We start from the raw sequence: 22,091 nt of genomic DNA, 5'->3' as shown, positions 1-22,091 counted from the left end.
AAAGAAGTAATATCAGACATTAATGTTAATATATATATATATTTTTTAATATAATAATTTTTAGAATACAAAATTTTTCTTCTTATAACATGCATAAATCTGAAATCTGATTTTGGAGCACTAAGCTCTGAGCTATGGATGTTGCCGCAGATGACTCTGGAGCAAGCAAGCACATCGGTGACAAATTCCATTGTCTTCATTGATGATCAAACAACGACAATGTCATGGAACAATCTCTTATATTAGGCTCAGACTTACATGGTGAGGTTGCAAATAGCGTAAAAAAAATTGAACACTTGTTCATCTTGATGATGGAGTCGAAGCCTTGGTTGCGAAGCACAGTTTAATTGCACTGAAGTTTGAAAAGGTTGAGCAATCTTTCTACTAGTGTTTCAGCCATCTCTAGTCTGCTAAGGTCTTAATGGTGCTATTCCAAATAATGGAGGCAGCCCTTTCACATGGGCTAACTCAAATATGTTTCAGAGGCTTGACCTGGTATTTATATAATCATCATGCATGGGCGGAATATGTTGACACCACTCGAGCTCAGCATCTTTCGAGGGATGGCTCTAACCATTGCCCATTGCTTATTTCATGCTCAAATTTTGGTCATGAGAGGACCATGTTCTTTCCGTTTTCAACATGCTTGGATCAGGCATCATGGCCTTGTAGAATTTGTCGAAAGTAGTTGGAAGGCGCCTATACGTGATTCGGGGTATGGTAGCTTTTTGGGGGAGACAACAATGCCTGAAGTAGGGTCTAAAATGGTGGAATAAATAAGTTTTTAGGGACACATTTCAGCATGTTAGAGCAGCAGAGAAAAAAGGCGTTGGAAGCTGAAAGTCTATAGCTAGGTGATCGATGAACACAAATAAGGAGAATATGCATTTAGCATTTGCCGAGCTTAATCATGTCCTTAGCAGCAAAAATGAGTTGTTAAATGAGTTGTTGAAGGTGAAAGAAATACAAAACTCTTTCATATGATGGTAAAGAAAAGACGAGTGAAGAACCATATTTTTAGAATTACTGAGGATTAAGGAAATATGATCGAGGACCCGACAATAATTCAAAATTCAGCGGTGAATTTTTCTCAAATCTACTCAAGGCTAAGGAATGTGATTTATCTTATTTTGATGCATCATTAATTCCTTCTCTTGTTACGGATGATGATAATGCTCTCTTATGTGCAAACCCAACTTTGCAGGAAATTCGAGATGCTGTTTTTCACATTGATAAAAACAGTATTGCAGGTCCAAATGGGTTTTCATCCTTATTTTATCAACAGTTTTGGAATATAATTTCGAAGGATTTGATGGAAGCTATTTTGGATTTCTTTCATGGCGGCACCTTGCCGAAATGGGTAATTTCTGCAGCTCTTGTTTTATTTTTTTTAAAAAAAATTCTAATCTAGCATATTGGAGTGATTTTCGTTTAATAAGCCTATGTATTGTATTGAACAAGATAGTTACCAAACTTCTAGCAAATTGACTCGTAAAACTGTTGACTAGATTAATCTCAAAAATTTGACTGGGTTTATGGGTGGCAAACTTATTAGCGACAATATCCTTGTAGCTCAAAAACTAATCCATAGAATTGATTAGAAAACTAGAAGAAGTAATATTGTCTTGAAGCTTGACATGATGAAGGCTTATGACCGATTAAATTGGAATTTCTTATTTACCATGATGTGGCATTTTGGCTTTAATGAGCACTGGATTAGTTTGATTCAGAAATGTATATCTAATTACTGGTTTTTTTTATTGATTAATAGTGAATCAATGGGATATTTTAAATGTAAGAGAGGATTAAGGCAAGGTGATTCGATATCTCCATTTCTTTTTATCTTAGCAGCAAAGCACTTGTCTAGAGGGTCGAATGAGCTTTATGGAAAATATAATTCTTGACACTATTAGACAAGACGCTTTATGGTGGTAAGTCATCTATTTTTTGCTAACGATATAATTAATTTTTTTTTTTTGCTAACGATATAATTATTTTCATTAATAGAAATCGTTCATCCTTGGAAAAAATTCAAAATTTTTTGAAGGAGTATAGGGCAATATCTGGGCAAAAAATAAATCAATAGAAAAGCTGTTTTATCACTGACAATAAACTGGCTAACACTATAGTGCAAATTCTTCACTCTCTTACAGGATTTATTCACAAAAAGCTATTGATAACTTATTTGAGAGCACCACTATAAAAGGGACCCAAAAAACCTTTTCTAATTAACTCCTTTATGTCTAAAATCAAAGACCGAATTTCAGATTGGGAAGCTTATGAGAAAATCAAAGATATTCTTGCTTCTCCCAAGACAATAACTATACCAATCCAAAAGGAGTCAATGATGTTATACCTCACTTTAATTCTACACTTAATCGGTGCTCTACCTATTCAAGAAGTGAAGGGGCAAGAATGATCTATGTATTACCTAAGTAGATGTTTACATGAGAGTGACTTAAACTACCCATTAATGGAGAAATACTATCTTGCACTAATGTACGCAATTCAAAAACTGTCATTTCTTCTTGGCTTACAAACTTAAAAGTGGATAACAAAGTGGCTTCTTTTACTTTGAAAGTTTGACATTTCGATTGTGCAATCTAAGGCAATCAAATCTCAAGCTCTCTCAAATTTGTATTCTATTACCAAAAAAATTAAATCAAGGTCATTCCAAGTACAGAAGCTTCTAAAAGCAAGCATTGAACAACTATTTATACGAAAAAGTGAAAGTAACTCTAAGCGAGTGAAAAAGTTTATAAGTTATCTTCACATTTGAGATGTTTTACAGAACTTAACTTGGTAACTTAGATATGAAAATAATTAAGAAGACTTCCTCTTAACCTTTCTTTGAAATGCATGTGCTCTATTCTTTTTTCTTTATTCTTTAAAAATATACGTAACACACTATCAAGTGTCACTATTCCATTATCCAAAACTTACGCCCACTACCCAACTACATGATTATTCTCTTAATATCCCATAAGTCGTTTTTTCAATTGCTTTTCATGGCTAACACGTTCTTTCATAATTAAACATATTTTCCCAACTACTACTAAAAAATTGCTATTGTTCACTATAAATATGAAAACCTTAAAGATTAAAAAACAAGAGAAATTATTAAAAACCCAAACAGAGATTATCTTCAAAGCTCACTCAATACTCATCCAAACATTCATCTTACTTAACCCTTTCCATCCATCATAATCTATCGCTTTTCTTCACCTTTTCTTACTCCTCACCACCTACCACTAAAGCAATTGCACTTAAAAAACTGCTTTAATCTTTTTCTCTACCACTTCTAATGCATTATGTTTTATTTATTGCAATACATCCTCTCTCCTTACCAAAAGAACCCTCTACATATACTTTTAAAACTCTCCCATGATAAAAGAACTAATTAAGTTTTAACCAGGGTTTTATATATATATATATATATAAGCAAAACGAAGAAAAGAAAAGAAGATCAAATTAGAGTATTCAAAGAAATTTCATATAAATCAATGTTTAAGAGAAAGGGTAAACAGAAAAGAGGACAAGAGAAACTAAAAAAAAAAAATAAAGGAAATAACGAGATGCCAAACCACAACTGTGATTATTGTACAAAAAAATTAGTTTGTCATGTGTTCGAGGCATTAGAAATTGAACAATGTGCTCTTGGGAACTAACCATGCCACAAATCAGATGAAGGAAAAAAAAACCAGCTAGCAGAAGGCCCAAAAATATTTGACCAAGCTTTACAAGTATAAGTTATTGTTGCTTTCTTCTTGATGCTATTTCTGAGGCCCAAGCTTTGCCTACATCCGTCTGGAACTTCCCTGCAGATGTGTTAATTTCCATCATTAGCAACTGCAATCAAAGTTGTTCATGAATAATGTAACAAAGCTCAATGTATATTTTTCTTCTAAGTCGGTTATTTGTTTAATAAAAACAATGATTTAGCATGTTTTGGTTTAGTAATAACAGTACTAGTTTATTGGATCATTGTATTCTATTAGGTTGCCTAAGGTAACAAAGTTTTCATGGTTGACAGATCACAAAGAAAGAAGAGCAAGGAAATTAAAATTTTGTTTCAATACGAAGTGGTTTCGCCAACAGAGGAAGTGCAATTAGCAGAGCCTGAACCATTCTTTCACCTTTTACATAGTGTACATACATATACACTCCTCCAACTGATACAGAAAAGATCATTATGCTGAATCGCATATCACCTCCAAAGGGGACAAACTCCCTCCCATTTGTGCATACCACTCTTCCAACTGTGATGTGATTCCGCAAGGTTATAAGTTAAAGAGCATCATAATTCCTGACCTCTCCTATTCTGAAGCATGATTGTTCACTTATAAGCTTACGTTTCTTTATAAAGTTTTGTAACTGCTGCTATGACATTGTCATTAGAACCCCTATGCATTAGAAAGGTCTATTCAATATGCTCTCAGCTCCCTTCCACATATTTCTTTCACCATTTAACAAACTAAAACTTTGAAGGTGAATCATATTATGCCATGTCAAACAAGATTTAATAGATGTTAATGGCAAAACTAGCTACCCTAGAGTTTGGTCCAGATAGAACCAATTTTGAGACTTAGAAGGTCAAACTCACCTATTAAAAGTCAGAGCACTGAATTAAAAATCCAAGATAAATTGAAGGCCAATATTAAGTACTGAATTGGTCTTTTAGCATTTTTAACGCGTTAAAATTTATCAAAATGGATAATAATGAACAAACAACACATTGAAGATAAGGGAAGGCTTTAATTACACACCAGCAGTTGACTGGAAAAACTCATCCAAATCCACCCCTTGTTCTGCATAAATCCAGAATGAAACTTCAGTTTCCATGTAACATTATTACAGTGACTGATGACTACAGAGCTCAGTTAGTGCTAAAATAACAAGAAAAGAAAAAGGGGAAAATTTTGAAACATAAATAATTTAGAAAGGGAATAAGATATTGACTGATTTTCTGAACACATCAGACACATTCCACACCATTCGAAATGAATGCACCAAATAAGCAAATCAAATCAGCTATTTGCACATATCGGGCTTAGTTGAAATTTAAGCATGAACACGATAAACTAAAATAAAAACAAGATAGTTGAAAACTGAAAACTTAAAATCTGTTTAAATGCTCATCTCTATTAAAAAATTTTTAGCACTTTGAACTTGTTTTTCAAACATAAATGACCGCAAAAGCCTAAGATGCAAAGGCCAACAAAAACATAAATAATATACAGCCTTCTCAGCAGCAGATGTAGTGATATTTATGTCAACTCAGCAGTGTATAAGACTGAACATTTGAGAGCGTTCATTTCTACTGATTGAGTAAATATCACCATGAAAAACTGATTCATCTCATCTTAGTAAATAAATCAGCAATGAGTATCTAATTTTCAGATTTCAGTATCACATTAAAGCTACCCTTCCCCTATACTGCCTGCACCTCCGTCAGTTTTCCACACTCCTTTCTTTCTTTACTTTTTCCCCAATTTTAAGCTTATTGTTAATAAGTTGTGGCACATTCTTGAGATATAATTCAAACTAATTTATGTTACTGTGCACCAACCACATGATGTGATTTAACATTATGATCAGATCTTCAAAACTGATGTTTATACACAAATGAAATTCAAAATGATGAAGAAATAAGCAAGAAGAAGAACCCTTACCATTTTCATATTCTAAGGCTTGAAGTATCATCTCCACCTGAATGTAACAGGAAAACCCAACGTCAGATTATACAGGATTTATCAGCTTTAGAAAATTCACTCTACAGACCTGAAAAATATGATATATAGATTAACAGTGATATTGTACCAACATTAGTTCAAATGAGACTAGCTTGCATAAGTTCAGGACATTGATTGAAAAGGAAGAGAACTAAACTGAATTTCGGGGACAAATTGGTGAATTAATTTAATTCACCACATCTACTAATATGAGATAAACACATCAAAATAAATAGGCAGACTATCAAATGACAACAGAAAAACTTACAACCATACCTTGGAAACAAATCCATTGCATTGCTTGTTGTATCAAACAAGTAACTAAACATACTATTAAGTCATTGATTTTCTATACCAGGGCATAATATAAGTGCAACAAGAATACTAGAAAGTCAATTTACACTTGATATGTTCGAATGAAATAAATCATGAAAAAATAGAAATACAGATATGTTACAAACCTTGTCAAAATCTTTGACAATTTTGGCTTCTGAGGAAGAATTTTCTTCATACTCCATCCATAATTCCTCTATTTCTTTCGCTGCAATCAATTAAGCAGACAACTTATGTGGAATTATACATCATTTTAAGATTAAGTTATTTTTTTTTCTTCAAAAACAATAGGGTGAAAAGATAGAACAATTAGCTAACCTCTTGACCCTCCACCAAGTAATTTGCACATATGATCCATGGCTTCCCTCTCTCTTTGACTCTTCTCAGCCTTAGAAATACCATCTGCTGGGGTAATATCGCCAACAATGGCTGTTCAAACAGATAAATAAATAATTTATTATGACCATTAATTGTCATTGGTTCGAATCACATAAAATCAACTTGAATTTATGCAAATTTTTAGGCTAAAGAGACAATTTTTTTCTAACCTTCGGCGATATCGTGAACAATTGCCATTTTAACACACCTAAAAATAAAAATTAAAACAAGAAGTGATAAACATCTTAACCACTGCAACAACTAAAATTTGTTCATGAAAAAATATGGAACAAAAAAGTACTAACTTGTCTCTATCAATTCCAGAGATATCAGAAGCAATTAAAGCCATTAATCCCATTCGGTACATATGATCAGCTATTGATTCTGGATTCTGTACATCTCTCCGCACCCAACCTGCTCTCTTCGTCGTCTATGATTTTCATTTATTAAAAACAAAATAATTCACCATTTTTCTTTATTCGGAATAAAACGATACTAAACTTTTTGAAAGAAAAAAGAAATTGTTGTCTTTTTCGAAATAATCAAATATTTACCTTGAGGCGGTGGCAGAGAGTGAGAAAATCGATAGCAGAGGAAGCAGAGGAAGGAGTGGCCGCCGCAGCCGCAGCCGCAGCAGGAGCCCTGTCACTGGAAGAGGAGGGGGCGGGAGGATTGATATTGTTACCATTGGTGACGGAAGAGGAAGATGACGAAGCCATTGGGTGAAGTGTAGAGGCAGACGGTGAGAGAGAGGTGCGGGTGAGAAATGACTTGAAGCTGAGTCGAGTTGAGGAAGTGAAAGAGGGGACTAGGAATGCCAGCGAGGAGGCTCTACAGGGCAACACTCGGCTCCCACTCCCCATTTTTTCTTTTTCGATTTTCTTAATATCTTTTCTCCTTTTTAAGTTCTTCAATTAATTATTCTTTTGCCGGTTGCCCAATCTCAAATTTCAGGGGGAAAAAGAAAATTGGTATATTCGACAGACCATCCACGTCATGCTCTGACGGGTAATGGACGGTCCCGATTCCTTTTTCTTGGACTGGGGACTCCACAGATTTTGATGTGAAATATTTTCATTTTCTTTTACTTTTCAGTGAACTAGATATAAATCGTTATTTTTTTATATATTTTAAAATTAAAATTAAATAAGTATTGATAAAAGGATCATCAATTGTTAAAGACAACCTAAAAACGTGTACCTGAAACTTACATTAGGACAAAGTGATGAAGAAGGAACTTATTACTCTTGCTAATTATACCAAAAACAGTAAAAAATTAACAAGAGCTAGCTTAAGGAACATAACTCCCAAACTTGGGAACTCCTAGGCGCAGTGGCTGATGAATTGGTAGAAAACTCGGGCGTTTGGGCAATCAGATTAAACAGCTGGTCATGACAATGTCGCCCCATGCTCAGGAGCTTGCCACAGCAATTCTTGGAGAGAAGCTCGATGCCTGAATTGCCATTTATTATGACAGCGTCGTTCCTAAATATCAGATCAAAAATCTCACCCCCACAGTCTTCGCCTAGTACCATTGCGCAACGCTCGTAAAGATCCTCCACGTCTTTGGCCTCCGGCGACAAGGCTACCATGCCATCTGTGCCTGCTGCGGGCGAAATGTATCCAACCTCGTCGTCGAAGTAGGGTTCAGGGGCTATGAATGGTTCCATGTTTTTGTTTGCAAGTGCTGCTGAGGTTATGCCTTGCTTACACACAAATAAACTTGCCAAAAGGATGATGGTACAAGTAGTAAACTTTAGCATGGTGTGTTATTAGTTTTGCTGTTGAAAGAAAATTGTTAGGATGGGAATTTAACGGTGAAACCGATGTATTTTATAGGGGAAAGAGGTAGTCTAATTGACGGTTTTGAGTTTCTAAATAGCTTTTAAGTCTTTGTAGGTTAAATGTAATTTTGTTCTAACGCATGTAACCTGCATTAGTGAGCTCACGCAGGGAATTTGCACAACTTTAAGAATTTAGGTTTTTTTTTTTTCCTGTGACAAAGAAAAAATGTCTATTCTTAATTTTAACCATCGCAAATAAATCTTAACTATTTTTATAGCTGTAATGTTTAATATTTAGACAAAAACATAATCCCACCTACAAGGTGAAGTACAATTAAGAAGCATATTATAATTCCTTTTTTTATATTTTTAATATTTTATTTTATTTTAATTTTTAACGGAATGTTAACAAATCAAGAAGTCAAAAAATATAATTTTAAAACAAGAAAAATCAAAGTAATACATAATATCATCAAAACTTTATTATTTAAATAAGATATTTGAAATGTACAAATTCTCAATTGAAAAAGATCCAAAATGTCAAATATCAAAAATCCTATCTTTGGCCATTCACACATATCATATATACTCACCAGTTCTATTTAGGTCTTTGCAAAATAAAAAATAATAATAAAAATGATGGTGACCACAAGAAATTTATATGAGGTTTGCGTTGTGATTAGTATGGCAAAGCCATAATTTAAAATTAAGGGACGTTTTCAGTTTATTCATTGATTTCAGCTCCTAATTTTCATTACAATAGAAACGATTAAAATTATTCACCAAAAATAAGTTTGGTTAGTTTTAATTTTATGCGTTGGGCGTCCCAAATTTGGTAGCTTCTTGCAACACCCGCAAATGCAGTTGGCTTTTATCGAGGCATTGCAAAAATAGTCTCCATGAAAGCGCTATGGCAATGCCTTCCCATCCCCACAAGGTACGAGCAGCACTCGAGACTCACCGACACATTCTGGAACAGATACGAAAAGATCTCTCTCCCACACTCTGCACTCATCAATGACTTACATTCTCGCAAAAACCTTACTTGGTCCTACGTTGGTTGGGACATGCTATTTCCTTGTTGCTGATATTTGCCTCAAATGCAGCAATTGCAGTTGCTGAGAGAAACAGAGCATCAAGAGAAAGAAGCTATTCAACTTTTCCATGATTTACTTCTTATATACATATAGGTGATAAAGATATTTTCATAGCATTCAATGTTCAAACAAAACGCTTAATTTCTAAATGAATTTATTTTACTTCCATCTGTTATGACTTGGGATTTCTTAATTGAGATTGAAATTATTTGTTTTTTTATATTCATTGTGAAGCTAATTAATGTATAGATTAGATAATCACTTATCATAAGAACTTAGATTTAGGTTTATATATTTTCGACGTTCCTCTTGGTGTAAGCTATTTTATTTTTCTCCATAATATATTTAAAAAAATGAATACACAAAAATCAAAACTTTTTTTTGGTACTTTTCATATAAAATGAAAAATAAATATTCAATTTAAAAAAGCAGTGCATTTGAGCCATAATTTTTAGCTCTAATTCGCTACATTGTACATGGACCTAAGCAGAATGATTAAGCATGGCATGGCATCGCATCCACATCAAGCTGATTGGCCGGCCATCCATACAGAATCCAAGATAAGCTAAGTCACTCTGTCAAATCGGTCAGATTTTTTCAACTCATTCAATACAAATAGCCAAAATCGTTTTTTGTCTTTGACTTTTGCAATAAAGCTTTGGATCCCAGTCGTTTCCTATACTTATAAATACAGGTGAAATGAACCCTAATATTATTATACAAAATTTTATGTTTACCGAAGAGGAAAGGATAATCCTGTCCATCAAGGATGTTAATCACCTACTGCCAAACATATCCACATGTTCACCAATCAAACAAAGACCCGACAACTTGTCGGTGAGACGGCCTTTATTCTTTCAAAAATCAAAACAGGTTACTTTACGCAGCATTTTATTTTTTACAAAGTTTCTTTGGATTCTTCTCCACACTTCAATCCGAAGACTTCAATCAAGAAAATTATTTAAAAAAAAAAGGGAAAATCCAAAAGAGTTGGACATTGCTGTTGCGGTCATTTGGTGCGGCGGATTAGCAAAAACTGATAATTGCTGATAACAATACTGCAAACCATGGAGTGAGTAGCACTGCCTGCGTAAAAGAGTCCATAGAAAAAAACAAAGAAAAAACCCTGAGATAGTAGGACAAAAAGGGGAGGCCCAAGAATAGCCCATGGTGATGGAGCGGACAGCCTGATTGTCGGCAAGGAAAGCCTGAAAGGCGAAAGCTCAATGCGACATGACGTTGGCAGTCTTTACAGCTGGAAGAGAGCGTGGGTCAGACCAAAGTTTTAGCCGAATCCAACGGCAGCCGTACATTTTGCTTGATTTACTTTTTTGCTTTTTTTTATTTTCTACGACCTTTGGCCCTTACTCCAACCGTCTTTCACGGTTGTCCCACCTGTCCCTTTCTTTTGAGCTGTCGTCTTCTTTGCTTTCGAAACTAGTTGCGTTTTTCAATCTCATGACCCTAAAATGCCTTCTCCCTTCTTAAATGCCATTAAAATAAAAATAAAAAGGGTATTCTATCTTATTTATAATCCGATCAATCAATTATCCAACAAAATATTAACAGCAAAAATAAATATATAAATAACAAATAAAAACACGGAAACTTTGACCTTGACCATAAATCTCAGTTAGTATAAAACACAAAAACGGATCAAATTGAAAATTATAGGTAAAATCGAATTATCTTACCAATTATTATAGCCAAAAACTGAATTAATTAACAATAAACAGATCAAATTAGAATGCACAAAAAGTTGAAATCCAAATTACCATGCAAAAGCATAACAATAGTAAATATAAAGTAAAGCGAAATATGAAGCATTTAACGTAATTAAGAAAATGAAGTCTTTAAACTTTACTTACAGAGAACAAAACAAAATCAACAAAACTAGTGGGGTTAAAAGGTTTTCCACTACTCCCCCAAGCAAAGAATGTGTAACCCTCGTCTTTTCTTTTTCAACTTATACGGGTTTTCCGTTTTCTTCCCATTGCATCTTTCTTTTTCTTTTGAATGGGGAAAAAGAAAATCCCTATATAATTTAAAAAATTAAAAGGGGAAGGAATTTTTTTAAAAAAAAAATTTATTGTACACCTTTGCGATTATTATAACCATAATAAGATAAATACCATCTAACAAATTTCTTCAACCCGGTCTGCAAATCGGTTGTGGGCTTATACCCGAATTCTCTTTGGGCCGAACTTATATTGGCATGGGTGAACGGAACATCACCGTTTCCGGGCATATCCACAATATTCCTTTTCGCTTTCACCTTCAAATGTCTTTCCAGTATATTCACCAACTCCGGCACTTTAACTGGCGACGTGTTGCCCAAATTAAAAATTCGATACGGAGCAGGGCCCGTTTCTTGCCCCCGAACCGGTACTTTTTCCGGATGTATCCAATGACCCCAAACAACCTTTCACAATATCGTCAATGTAAGTAAATCTCGTGCCAAATCAGCACGATTTTTTCCTCTATATATTGTGATCGGTTTCCCTTGCAAAATATTTCTTGTAAACGAGAAGTACGCCATATCGGGCCTTCCCCATGGACCATACACGGTAAAAAACCTTAAACCAGTAATAGAGAGGCCGTAAATATGTTATAAGTGTGAGTAATTTCTTCACCTGCCTTTTTCGTTGCTGCGTATAACTAGCAGGCTGGTCGGTCCGATCCTCTTCAGAGAAAGGAACTTTTTCATTTAAACCGTAAACCGAACTCGAGGAAGCCCATACAATAGCCGGCTGGGGATTAGCCGACTTGCAAACTTCGAGAACCGTTACGAGACCGGCTATGTTCTGTGAACGTAAGAGTTAGGATTTTCCATGGCGTACCTGACTCCGGCTTGAGCAGCCAAATGCATCACGTGAGTAAAAGCCACCACGTCGAAAAGCTTAGCCAATAGCTTGGCATCGTTCAAATCACCTTCAATGACCAGAATGCCGTGGCTGTTAAGCAGCGATTTCCTTGCTTTTTTCAAAGAGGGATCGTAATAGTTATTAAAGTTGTCAAGCCCAACGACGCCGTCTCCGCGTTTTTTAAGAGCAAGGGAAAGTGTGTACCTACGAACCCGGCCGCCCCAGTTACCAGAACGGACATGCCACCAGAACGGTGGATCTGAGCAGAGCTACGACTTGTTTTTTCCATTGGATAACACCCCAGGAAGCGGTGAAATATCGACTACCGGAATCAACAAACTCTGGAAGCTCATAGGACGCCGTTAATGCGATCAAGAAAAGAGCCCATAAAAACATTGTGCTGGTTGAGGCAAAGCAACGGTGGAACTGGCGGTTCATATTGTGGGCTCTATCGATCTTGAATTTCCCCGGCGTCGACGGGAACAGTTCATCCTCCAAGGACGGCATTTTCATACTATCCTTTTTTTCGATTTTTTTCCTTTTTCACAAAAAAGAAAAGGATTTTGTTGAATTACTTGGTTAGCGGAGGCTGAGGAAAGAAAGAGTTTTACCTTGTCGTTTTTTTTTTTTTTGAATTTCTGATTTATGGTAATTTAAATAACAGATGCAGAAAAAAAATAAAGAGAGGCGAGTTTTAATTTTTCCTGCACCTGCTAATTGAAGGAAGGTGAGGAAGGGTTATATATAGTGGTCACCCACAGAGAAACGACAAGTATACGCGTGAACGCGTTAAAGGACGGCCAGATTAGATGAAGGATAGAGAGAGAAATTTTAACAAAACTAAAATTGCTTACCATTTACTATTTAACTGTTGCTATTTTCTTTTTAATTTTTGGACTATGAGTGGACTAATTTTAATTAATGGTACGCGGATTTGATTGAATATCTATGATTGATTGACTGTTCTTTGTTTGTTTCTTAAGGAAGGGTTTGGCTTTTTGCACGATCATTGCATTAAAATACTCGTATATAATTATGCTTACTTAATTAAGCAAGGAGTAAAGTTTTAAAAATGTTTAGTGGGGGTAGTTTGGAAATTTTAAAGAGAGAACATGGGGACCATAACATGTACTCCTCCATATGCAGTTCGGAGAAAGTGAAACTCCGGGTGGACTAAAATACTAATTTTATTTTATTTTTCAAAATCTGCGGCCAAGATCCGGAAGATGAATAAAATTGGCAAAAAGGGGATTTTGAGTAATTAGCTTTTGTGGGTTTGGACCAGTTACCGGAAGAAGCGGTCGTGACTGGAAGCGTAGATAGATGAGACTAAAAAAGGAAAAAACCGGGGGATTAGCCCTGCGCGTCCGGTGGATTCGGCTCTCTGGTCTTCTTTAGTCTTGTGGGAATTGGGCGGTGCCCCTTCTTTCTTTTCAATCTATTTTCAGTTTATTTTATTTTATTTTTGACTAAATCTGTATTAGTTTTTTCATTTTAATATTTAAAAATTTGTAAAATGTTCCTTTTATTTTTTTGTATTTCTAGATTCTTTGTTTCTGGGTCTGTGTACGTTTGGGACAGCTTGGCAAATTGCGGTGGCAGGGGTCCACTAGGAGAAAAAAGTGGAAGAGTGTTAATATTAACAGAAGAGATGAGATGAGACGATGGATTTAATTTTTGACATTTTATTTAAATAACATTTTAAATTATTTAACTAATTATTTTTTATTATATTTAATTATATTTTTATATTTTTATTTAAAATTAACTAAATTTTTAAAATTTATAATTAATTAAAATATTATCTTTTATTTTATATTTATATGACACTAATATAATATTGATATACATAATAAAAAAATCACATGATTATCTAAATTAATATGTCATATTATCATCAATTATGATATGTTATATGTCATATAATTATTAATTTAGTATATTACAATAGAATGATAAATGATATTTTGATTAAGTTAATCATTAATTATAAAAATTTATTTGATTTAAAATAAAAATACAAAAACTTACTTGACTTAAAATAAAAATATATAAAATTTATTAAACTTAATAAAATTATAAAGATTTAATTAAATTGTTTTAAATAATTTTAATTTTTTATTTTTTGATTGAAAATGGGTGGCAGATCATCTATGCTAAAAATGGCTGTTCCTGCTTATAACTTTGCTGGATACTCCTTATAAAATAAAAGCAAGTTAATAAGTAAAAGAAATTCCAAGGACTAACATAACAACTACTTAAGAAATCAAATTACTTGTTGTTCATGCAATAGGTTAGCCGCTCGATAGAAAATTATTATTTATGTTCAAATGCCCTGATACTTATACTGAATTTAGAAAGATTTGGTAAACAATTAATTGGATTGACCAAACGGAAGTTGATTCAGTTATTCCACCGTCAGGAGCCAAATGGATTGACCAAAATTAATTCAATTATTCTCATCATTATCAACATCAAACTTGCTAATGTTCAATTTTATAATAAGTTGTCCAAATTACAAGTTAATGTTAATAAGTATTCAATTTATCTATTTATTTAAATTTATATTTATATTTATAATATATATAAATTTTTATTGATAAAAACAGAATTTTTTGTTCATTTTATTTTTAAACTATCATTTTAAATAAATATTATTGATTATATTTTCAATAATAATTATAAATTAATAGAGATAAAATTTATCTGATACATATATAAGAATTCTTATTCCACTGAATCACTTTCATTAGAAAGTGATTTATTCGATTCAAAATTATCTATTTAATATATATCTAAAATATATTAATAATAAAATATTTTATATTTTATTATTATTTACAAATAAATAAAAATATAATGCTTGTATGAATAAAAGTATTAATGTCTGCAAGAACAAGTTGATTATAATTTTCAATTATAATCATAAATTAATAGTGATAAATATTTATTTAGTGTATAGATATATAAGAATCCTTATTTCCTTTGAATCACTGACATTAGAAAAAGATTTACTTGTCTAGAAATTCTTTGTTCATTATGTTTCTAAATTGTAATCATATTTAATATTTATACATATAATTATCACTTAAATTTAAACAAAAAATAGAAGTATTTACTTGCAATGCATGTACCAACAGATATTAGTTATCTAAACATATCAATTATCAACACACAATTGATTATATAAAGTTCTGAAGCCTGCTCCACGAGATAATGTTGAATTTTCTTTTTCAAGGATAAGTCCTGAAATTTTTTGATCTCAGCTTCTATCCCATAATATGCAGGTTTTATCCAACTTTATATTAGTTTATTTATTTTTCTTGTTTTTAATACTTGCTGTAGTAATTATGTACTCTATACATTACACCTTGAAAATTAGTTGTAATTACGGATATAGGTGATTTAGTAAAAATATAATATTGGGGATTAAATTTGTAATCAATATTTATTTTCTCCATTATCTTTAATTATATGAATTAATTTGTTTTTGGCTTGATTTAATTTTAATCTTTGACATTTGGTTTTGGAGAACGAGATTTGATGTGTGACGTTTAGATGTAACTCTTTTGTCCAATAATATTGGAGGAGAGGGATGTGTTGCTGAAATGGAACCTGGGAGTTATGAATTTAGGAAGCACTGAGGCCTAGTCAAAATTAAAAAAACCAAAAAAAAAATGTGTTAAGGAGGGATTAAGTGCTTAAGTATGTTCTTTTCAAAAGTGAAAAAGGCAATTCGAAGGGAATATGTTCCCACTTTAATTTTAATTTTGAGCAGATTATTCCTTGAGATCATAATACCAACAACAAAAACCATTTTTATAAAATGTTTCTCGAATTACGAGATGCAATAATTGTTTTTTTTTTTATTTTTTGGATCTTGCTTTGGAAGCTTTGGTTTTGCTTTTTCTTTTTCATTTTTATTATGGGCAATAACTAATATAACTAATAACACAGGACTATTGAAAAATGTTAGGCACAATAATGGATTTTTATTTTATGTCTTTTATATATGATATAAATTCTTAACTTTCTAAAAAATATATATCATATAAATTCTAATAAGAATAAATATATATAGAAAGAAATATTCACGAAAATTATGCTTATCAAATTGTAAATTATTTGTGCTTACCTAATTGTTTGTTTAAGAATTAAATATATATTGAAATGAAATGTACTTATTATTAACTTGCCATTTGATGTTTGTAAGATTTATTGCCCAAATCATTGGTCTGAAAATACATTTTCTGATTATGTAATCAAGAAAATTCGTTTCGATAATGCTAGTGAATTTACATTTTAAGCCTTTAGTACTGCATATTAGTTGGAATAATTATTAAAGATCCTATTGTTTAGGTTCATACACAAAACGATCTAGCAGAATGATTTATTAAACACTTCCAATTGATCACAAGGTCATTACTTATGAAATTTAAACTCTCAATTTCTATTTGGGAGCATGCCATTTTGGATGTAGCAACATTTGCATGCATCAGGTTAAACAAGTTATTATAAATTATTCCTTATATAATTAGTTTATGATCAAGAATCAAATGTACCATTTAAAAATTTTTAGATGTGCAGTATATGTTTCAATTGTTCCATCACAATGCAAAAAGATGGGTCCTCAAAGGAGGTTAAGAATATATGTTGAATATGAATCTCCATCTATAATTAAATATCTAGAACTCTCAACAGGAGATTTATTTATTTCAATGTTTGTTGATTGTCATTTTGATAAAACAATTTTTTCAACATTAAGGGAAAAAAATAACCAACTAAAAAAGAAAATTTCTTAGAATGAATTATCATTAACTAGTTTTGATCCTCATACAAATCAATCTGCACTTGAAATTCAAAAGATAATTTTTTGTAACATATAGTAAATCAGTTGCTAGATTATTTTGATTTTCCTTGTGAGTTTAAATTCTAGTTAATTAGTTTTAGTTAATCAATTAATTTTGATGGTTTGGATAAGATTAATTTGTTTTAATTTTAGTATGTAGTAAAATTTTAGATCAATTTTCTGTGAGATTGATACTTCGCTTGTTAATATATTGTCTATTCGATACATATACTTACATAGTAAAATTTTAACTGACAAGGAGGAATTGTATTTAATTGCAAAACGTGAAATTTTTGGACTTGTAGTTTATACATCAAATGATGTAAAACCAATGGGATATAAATGGGTATTTGTGTGAAAACAAAATGAGAAAAATGAGATTACGAGATATAAAGTACAACTTGTCGCATAAGGTTTTACCCAAAAACCTAATATTGTGAGATATATTTTCGTCGGTGGATGTAATTACAATTCTATATTAATTAGTCTGGTAATTAATGAGATGATCGAAATGTGTTTAATGAATGTAGTTGCAGTCTATTATATGACTTGCTTGATAACGATATTTATATGAAAATCTCTAAAGGATTTAAGTTTCCTAAAACACAAATTTAAATTCTTAAAAAATTTATTCGATTAAATTAAATCTTTATATGGCTTACACCAATTCAGATGCATGTGGTACAATCGTTTTAGTGAATATTTATTGAAAGAAGGCTATAAAAATAATCTTATATGCCCATGTGTTTTTGTAAAGATTCAAATCTAAATTTGTGATAATTGTTGTTTATGTTGATGACTTGAACATTATTAAAACTTTTAAAAAATTATTAAAACCATAGATTATTTAAAGAGAGAATTTGAGATGAAGGACATTAGAAAAACAAAATTTGTTTGGATCTGAGCACTTAACAGATGAAATTTTTGTTGATCAATCAAATTATATAGCTAAAGTGCTAAAATAATTCTACATAGATAAAGCATATCCATTGAGTTCACCAATGGTTGTAAGTTATGTGAAAAAAAAAATTCTTTCCAACCTCATGAAGATAATAAAAAACTTCTTGGTCCTGAAATATTGTATTTTAGTGTCATTGGAGGACTAATGTATCTTGCTAAGAATACACGATTTGATATATCATTTGTTGTAAATTTATTAACAAGATATAATTCTTTTTCAACTCGAAGACATTGGAATGGAATTAAACATATTCTTTGATATTTTTGAAGAACAATGGATATGAGCTTATATTATTCAAATGTATTAAAATCATATTTAATTAATTTTACAGTTGCAGAATATTTATTTGATCCACACAAAGCTCACCTTATTTATGATTTGGCTTTAAATAATTAATAGTATTATAATATAATCTAACTAACAGTATTATATTATAACTCTAACTAAATAATTTAAATAATTATCTTTAAAAAAATTATGTGAAATTATAAGAGAATATAAATTAATTCATTTTATATAATATAACTTGATCTCTATATTTAAGAGATCCCACCTCTGTCAACCATTTACACATTATTCAATGTTATTAATTGCATGAGGAACTATCACAAACTTAGCATTCACATATGCTATACATTTACATTGATGCATCATCTAATTAACATTCACCAATTCCATGTTCGTGATCCGCCATTAATTTATCTGATGTTTCCAATGTTCATTAGGTTCTTGTTATCTTCAACATCTTATTCAAATCTTGATTGATGCTTCACATGGTATACCAAATGGATCTAACAATTGGCAAACCTCGTTCTTTTTTTTTTTTTTCCTTTTTTCATTTTTAATCAATGAAGCTCATTGTATCTATTATTACACGTTACATGTTACATGATGTATCGTTACTCATGATTTTAGAATAAGAGAAATTGAATTGGTTTTTTGAATTTAAAAATACATATACTTATCATTAATTGTTTTTTGTTTACGAAATTGGAAACTATTAAGTTTGGTAGTTATCAATGAGGAACTTTTTCTTAAGAAACCAGAAACAAAATGAGTAGTAATAAATAATTGTCAATAATTACAGATGAAGTAAATTAGTACTCGTAATGACCATATTTACACTCTATTCTTTGGTATAAAATACCTTTGCAATTACGAAAGGAAATCATGATTGTACTTAATTTCATTAGTCAAAGATTGCGGCAAATCCGCTAATGCTCATATAATACGGTCCCCGTTACTGCTGTCGAACTGTACTATTGACGTGGCCACCTATGCTGACTATCCATCTTAATTCTTAAGAATATCAAGAGGCCAAAATTATTTAATTGCAAGTATATTAAAAAAACTGTACTTTTTTCCACTCCATTATTTTTTTTTTCCACTCTAATCTTCAAATTTGAATTAATTAAGAACCCTAACTTCTTGAGTTGGACCTTAATTATTCACCATATGTACTACAACGGTATGACTATCATGCACTAGTTTTCCATTCCTTTTTCTCTTGGACAGAAAATGAATTGAGGTTATTTAATGTACGACACCCCAGTTGGACCTGCTAGAGTTTGGGTCTAGGCCTCTTTTGTCTGGATTTTTAGCAGCCGAACGATAATTCTCTCTTCCTTTTTGGGCTAAACTTTTTATTGGTTGAGTCTGCATTCGTATGAAATGAAATAGTTTTATTTTTTTGATTAGTGGAATTTTCATTATTTTTGAAAAAGATAAATTATTTTTATATAATAAAATTTGCTTTTTTTTTATCATATAAATCCTTATGAATCATTAGAATATCCTTTCTTAACCTCCCCCCTCTCCCCCCAATATTTTTTAACAGCCATAAATCATTAATTTTATAAAAAATATTGAAAGTTTTAATATAAAAATCTCAAAATTGAAGTTTTATTTTTTTTAAAGGTCAAATAATTATGGAGATACAAAATGAGATAGATTGAGTACTATAGAAGAAGAGATATGAATATGTTGGGACCATTACGTAATTGATATGAAGATGAGGCATGCATTTCCTATTTGACTTTGGAAGGGGGAAATGTTATAGAGCCTTGATTTGCACTTAATTTTAGTATTAAAATAAATAGCATATGCCATCCCAACTTACCATAGTGGCCATTGAATTGGATTATTTTGGGTGATTATCTAATCAGACTTCGTCTGACTTGTGGCTGTCATTTCTATGGGGTGCGGTCAACTCTACATCGTGGGATTTTTTTTATGAGGTTACTTTATAATTTAGTACGATTAAAAATAATTATATAATATTATTATCTAATTAAAGTTATACTATAATACTCTTAATTTATTAGGAAATTATAAATAGGATAGCTTTATATATATTGTAGATAATTTAGATTTTACTATATTATATGCAACTCATAGTTTTACTTTAACTAATTAAGAAACAGTATTGTAATTAAATTCTAATTAAATATTGTAATCTAACTAGGTAATAGTATTGTATAATAACTCCAATTAGATCATTTATATAATTATCTTAACAAGTATTATCACAATCAAACAACTATATCATATGTACATCTAAATTCTAATAAAACATATTAATAAGCAACTCGATTGATATAAAACAAGGATTTATTACATTATTCAAATTTGAAAATGACAAAAATAATATAATGATATAGTTTGTAAATAATATAAATTTTAAAATAAAAAATTTTAATGTTCTATATTGGAACTATACTTTTTTGAACACTTATCATTTCTCTACAAATAAACAAAACAAAACAAAACAATATAAAACAAGAATAAACTTTCTTGTACGGAAACTTGAACCTAGAACTTATACGTGTAGTGAGATTTATAAGGATTAAATTATGCTCATTAATCTTAATGTGCTCTTCCCCACCTTCTCCACTTCTGATTAAATTATCATAATTATAGATAACAAAATGATCTCCAATTTGAAAAAAAATTAAACTTGAACCAGACCAAATCTAAATTTATAAAAAACTCAAAGATATAAACTCATAAAAACTTAAATTTGATGTAAACAAAATTTGAAGTGACACGAATGCAAAATTATTCGCACTCAAGATTGATCCAAATTTGTAACAACACAAATTTAATACTAAAATACAAAATTTAGTTATTAATCCTATTTTAATTCAAAATGAAAACGACCCGATTTGAATATGTCCATTTGCCACCTGTATCCATAATGTAACAATTAAATAAATCGAGGTAAAAAAGAAGAAAAATCACTTAAGTTGGGTATGATATTATAATTGAATTATAACTCTACAGTTGAGATGGGGGTTGTTATTCTAAACGAATTTAAAATTTTTCAATTCAAGTTAAGATTTGTTTATGTTATTAAAAGTGATTTTCATGAAAGCTTTTCAAATAACAATTCTTCAACCATAATTTGCAATCGAATTACAGCTCAAGCTAAAATCTAAAAACTTTTCTTTCATTAAATCGTTAAGACTGATTTGTAATTTTAGTCCAGTTGGGAACCTGAGATAATTATGCAATGAGAGCTATACTGATGAAAATAATAAAAAAATTCACTCAACAATTGGCCTATTAGCTCAGTTGGTTAGAGCGTCGTGCTAATAACGCGAAGGTCGCAGGTTCGAGACCTGCATGGGCCATTTTTATGTATTGATTCAATACTTGTAAAAAAGCAGCATGAAAGTTAGAAACTTTGGAAATAAATTATGAGTTTAGCCAGTCCATAATCCAAACTGTCTTATTTTAACATGAAGATTTGGTCCTGCCTTTTGTCATAAACAGATTGCGGATAATAGTACAAATTAAGGCAAGAGCAGCGATAATAGTACAAATTAAGGCAAGAGCAGCGACCACTGGAGAGGAAGATTTTGAGCTGACAATGATTTTTGCCATAACAATTGACACAAGACTCCGACTAACACACAGAAAGAAAATAAATTCACCATCTCCTTATTAATTTATATTCATATTATTGTGACGACTTAGCAAACTTTCCTTGCAATTCAGACTTTTTTTTTTTCTCTGTTTAGTTAGACAAGCACACAATACTCAAGATCTTCCTTATTTCTAGAGCTGGACTCTAGCCTCTTCCACCTGACCC

At 31.4% G+C, this 22,091-nt stretch overlaps 4 protein-coding genes and 1 non-coding gene across 5 annotated transcripts; 1 reads left to right on the top strand and 4 right to left on the bottom strand.

Annotated features, from left to right (window-relative positions):
- Positions 1–3,471: 3,471 nt before the first annotated feature.
- LOC110410400 (Metal-dependent phosphohydrolase) lies at positions 3,472–7,560 on the bottom strand. Its single transcript, XM_021420057.2, has 8 exons — positions 6,998–7,560; positions 6,749–6,873; positions 6,614–6,651; positions 6,384–6,494; positions 6,194–6,273; positions 5,673–5,709; positions 4,767–4,808; positions 3,472–3,818 (listed from the first exon to the last, which is right to left on the bottom strand). Exons 1-8 carry the CDS (start codon positions 7,304–7,306, stop codon positions 3,751–3,753), a joined length of 810 nt encoding a protein of 269 aa, XP_021275732.1. The 5' UTR covers positions 7,307–7,560; the 3' UTR covers positions 3,472–3,750.
- Positions 7,561–7,729: 169 nt separating this feature from the next.
- Positions 7,730–8,113, bottom strand: LOC110410299 (uncharacterized). Its single transcript, XM_021419932.1, has one exon. It carries the CDS (start codon positions 8,111–8,113, stop codon positions 7,730–7,732), a length of 384 nt encoding a protein of 127 aa, XP_021275607.1.
- A 3,013-nt stretch (positions 8,114–11,126) lies between these two features.
- Positions 11,127–11,700, bottom strand: LOC110410399 (UDP-glucuronate 4-epimerase 1). Its single transcript, XM_021420056.2, has one exon. The coding sequence runs from the start codon at positions 11,570–11,572 to the stop codon at positions 11,411–11,413; it is 162 nt and encodes a 53-aa protein (XP_021275731.2). The 5' UTR covers positions 11,573–11,700; the 3' UTR covers positions 11,127–11,410.
- Positions 11,664–12,695, bottom strand: LOC149527518 (UDP-glucuronate 4-epimerase 1-like). Its single transcript, XM_089782558.1, is given in 6 exon segments — positions 11,664–11,776; positions 11,779–11,934; positions 11,937–11,984; positions 11,987–12,133; positions 12,136–12,457; positions 12,525–12,695. Coding segments are annotated over 6 exon segments (957 nt in total).
- An 8,861-nt stretch (positions 12,696–21,556) lies between these two features.
- On the top strand, positions 21,557–21,630 carry TRNAI-AAU (transfer RNA isoleucine (anticodon AAU)). Its single transcript has one exon. It is a non-coding gene; the product is annotated as a tRNA-Ile (tRNA).
- Positions 21,631–22,091: the final 461 nt, after the last annotated feature.

This window comes from Theobroma umbraticum, unplaced genomic scaffold (assembly GCF_002168275.2).
Source record: "Theobroma umbraticum cultivar Fairchild unplaced genomic scaffold, ASM216827v3 scaffold_56.0, whole genome shotgun sequence".
NCBI lineage: Eukaryota > Viridiplantae > Streptophyta > Magnoliopsida > Malvales > Malvaceae > Theobroma > Theobroma umbraticum.
The sequence above is the reverse complement of the archived record's forward strand: the minus strand, read 5'-3'. Positions and strand labels throughout refer to the sequence as shown.

What these genes read in the sequence shown, in the direction of transcription:
- LOC110410400 (XM_021420057.2), bottom strand. Translation starts at nt 7,306, where the DNA reads ATGGGGAGTGGGAGCCGAGTGTTGCCCTGTAGAGCCTCCTCGCTGGCA. An exon ending in CTCTCTGCCACCGCCTCAAG is followed by an intron (nt 6,874 to 6,997) that starts GTAAATATTTGA and finishes TGAAAATCATAG; the next exon opens with ACGACGAAGAGAGCAGGTTG. An exon ending in GTTTTTCCAGTCAACTGCTG is followed by an intron (nt 3,819 to 4,766) that starts GTGTGTAATTAA and finishes ACACATCTGCAG; the next exon opens with GGAAGTTCCAGACGGATGTA.
- LOC110410299 (XM_021419932.1), bottom strand. Translation starts at nt 8,113, where the DNA reads ATGGAACCATTCATAGCCCCTGAACCCTACTTCGACGACGAGGTTGGA.
- LOC110410399 (XM_021420056.2), bottom strand. Translation starts at nt 11,572, where the DNA reads ATGCCCGGAAACGGTGATGTTCCGTTCACCCATGCCAATATAAGTTCG.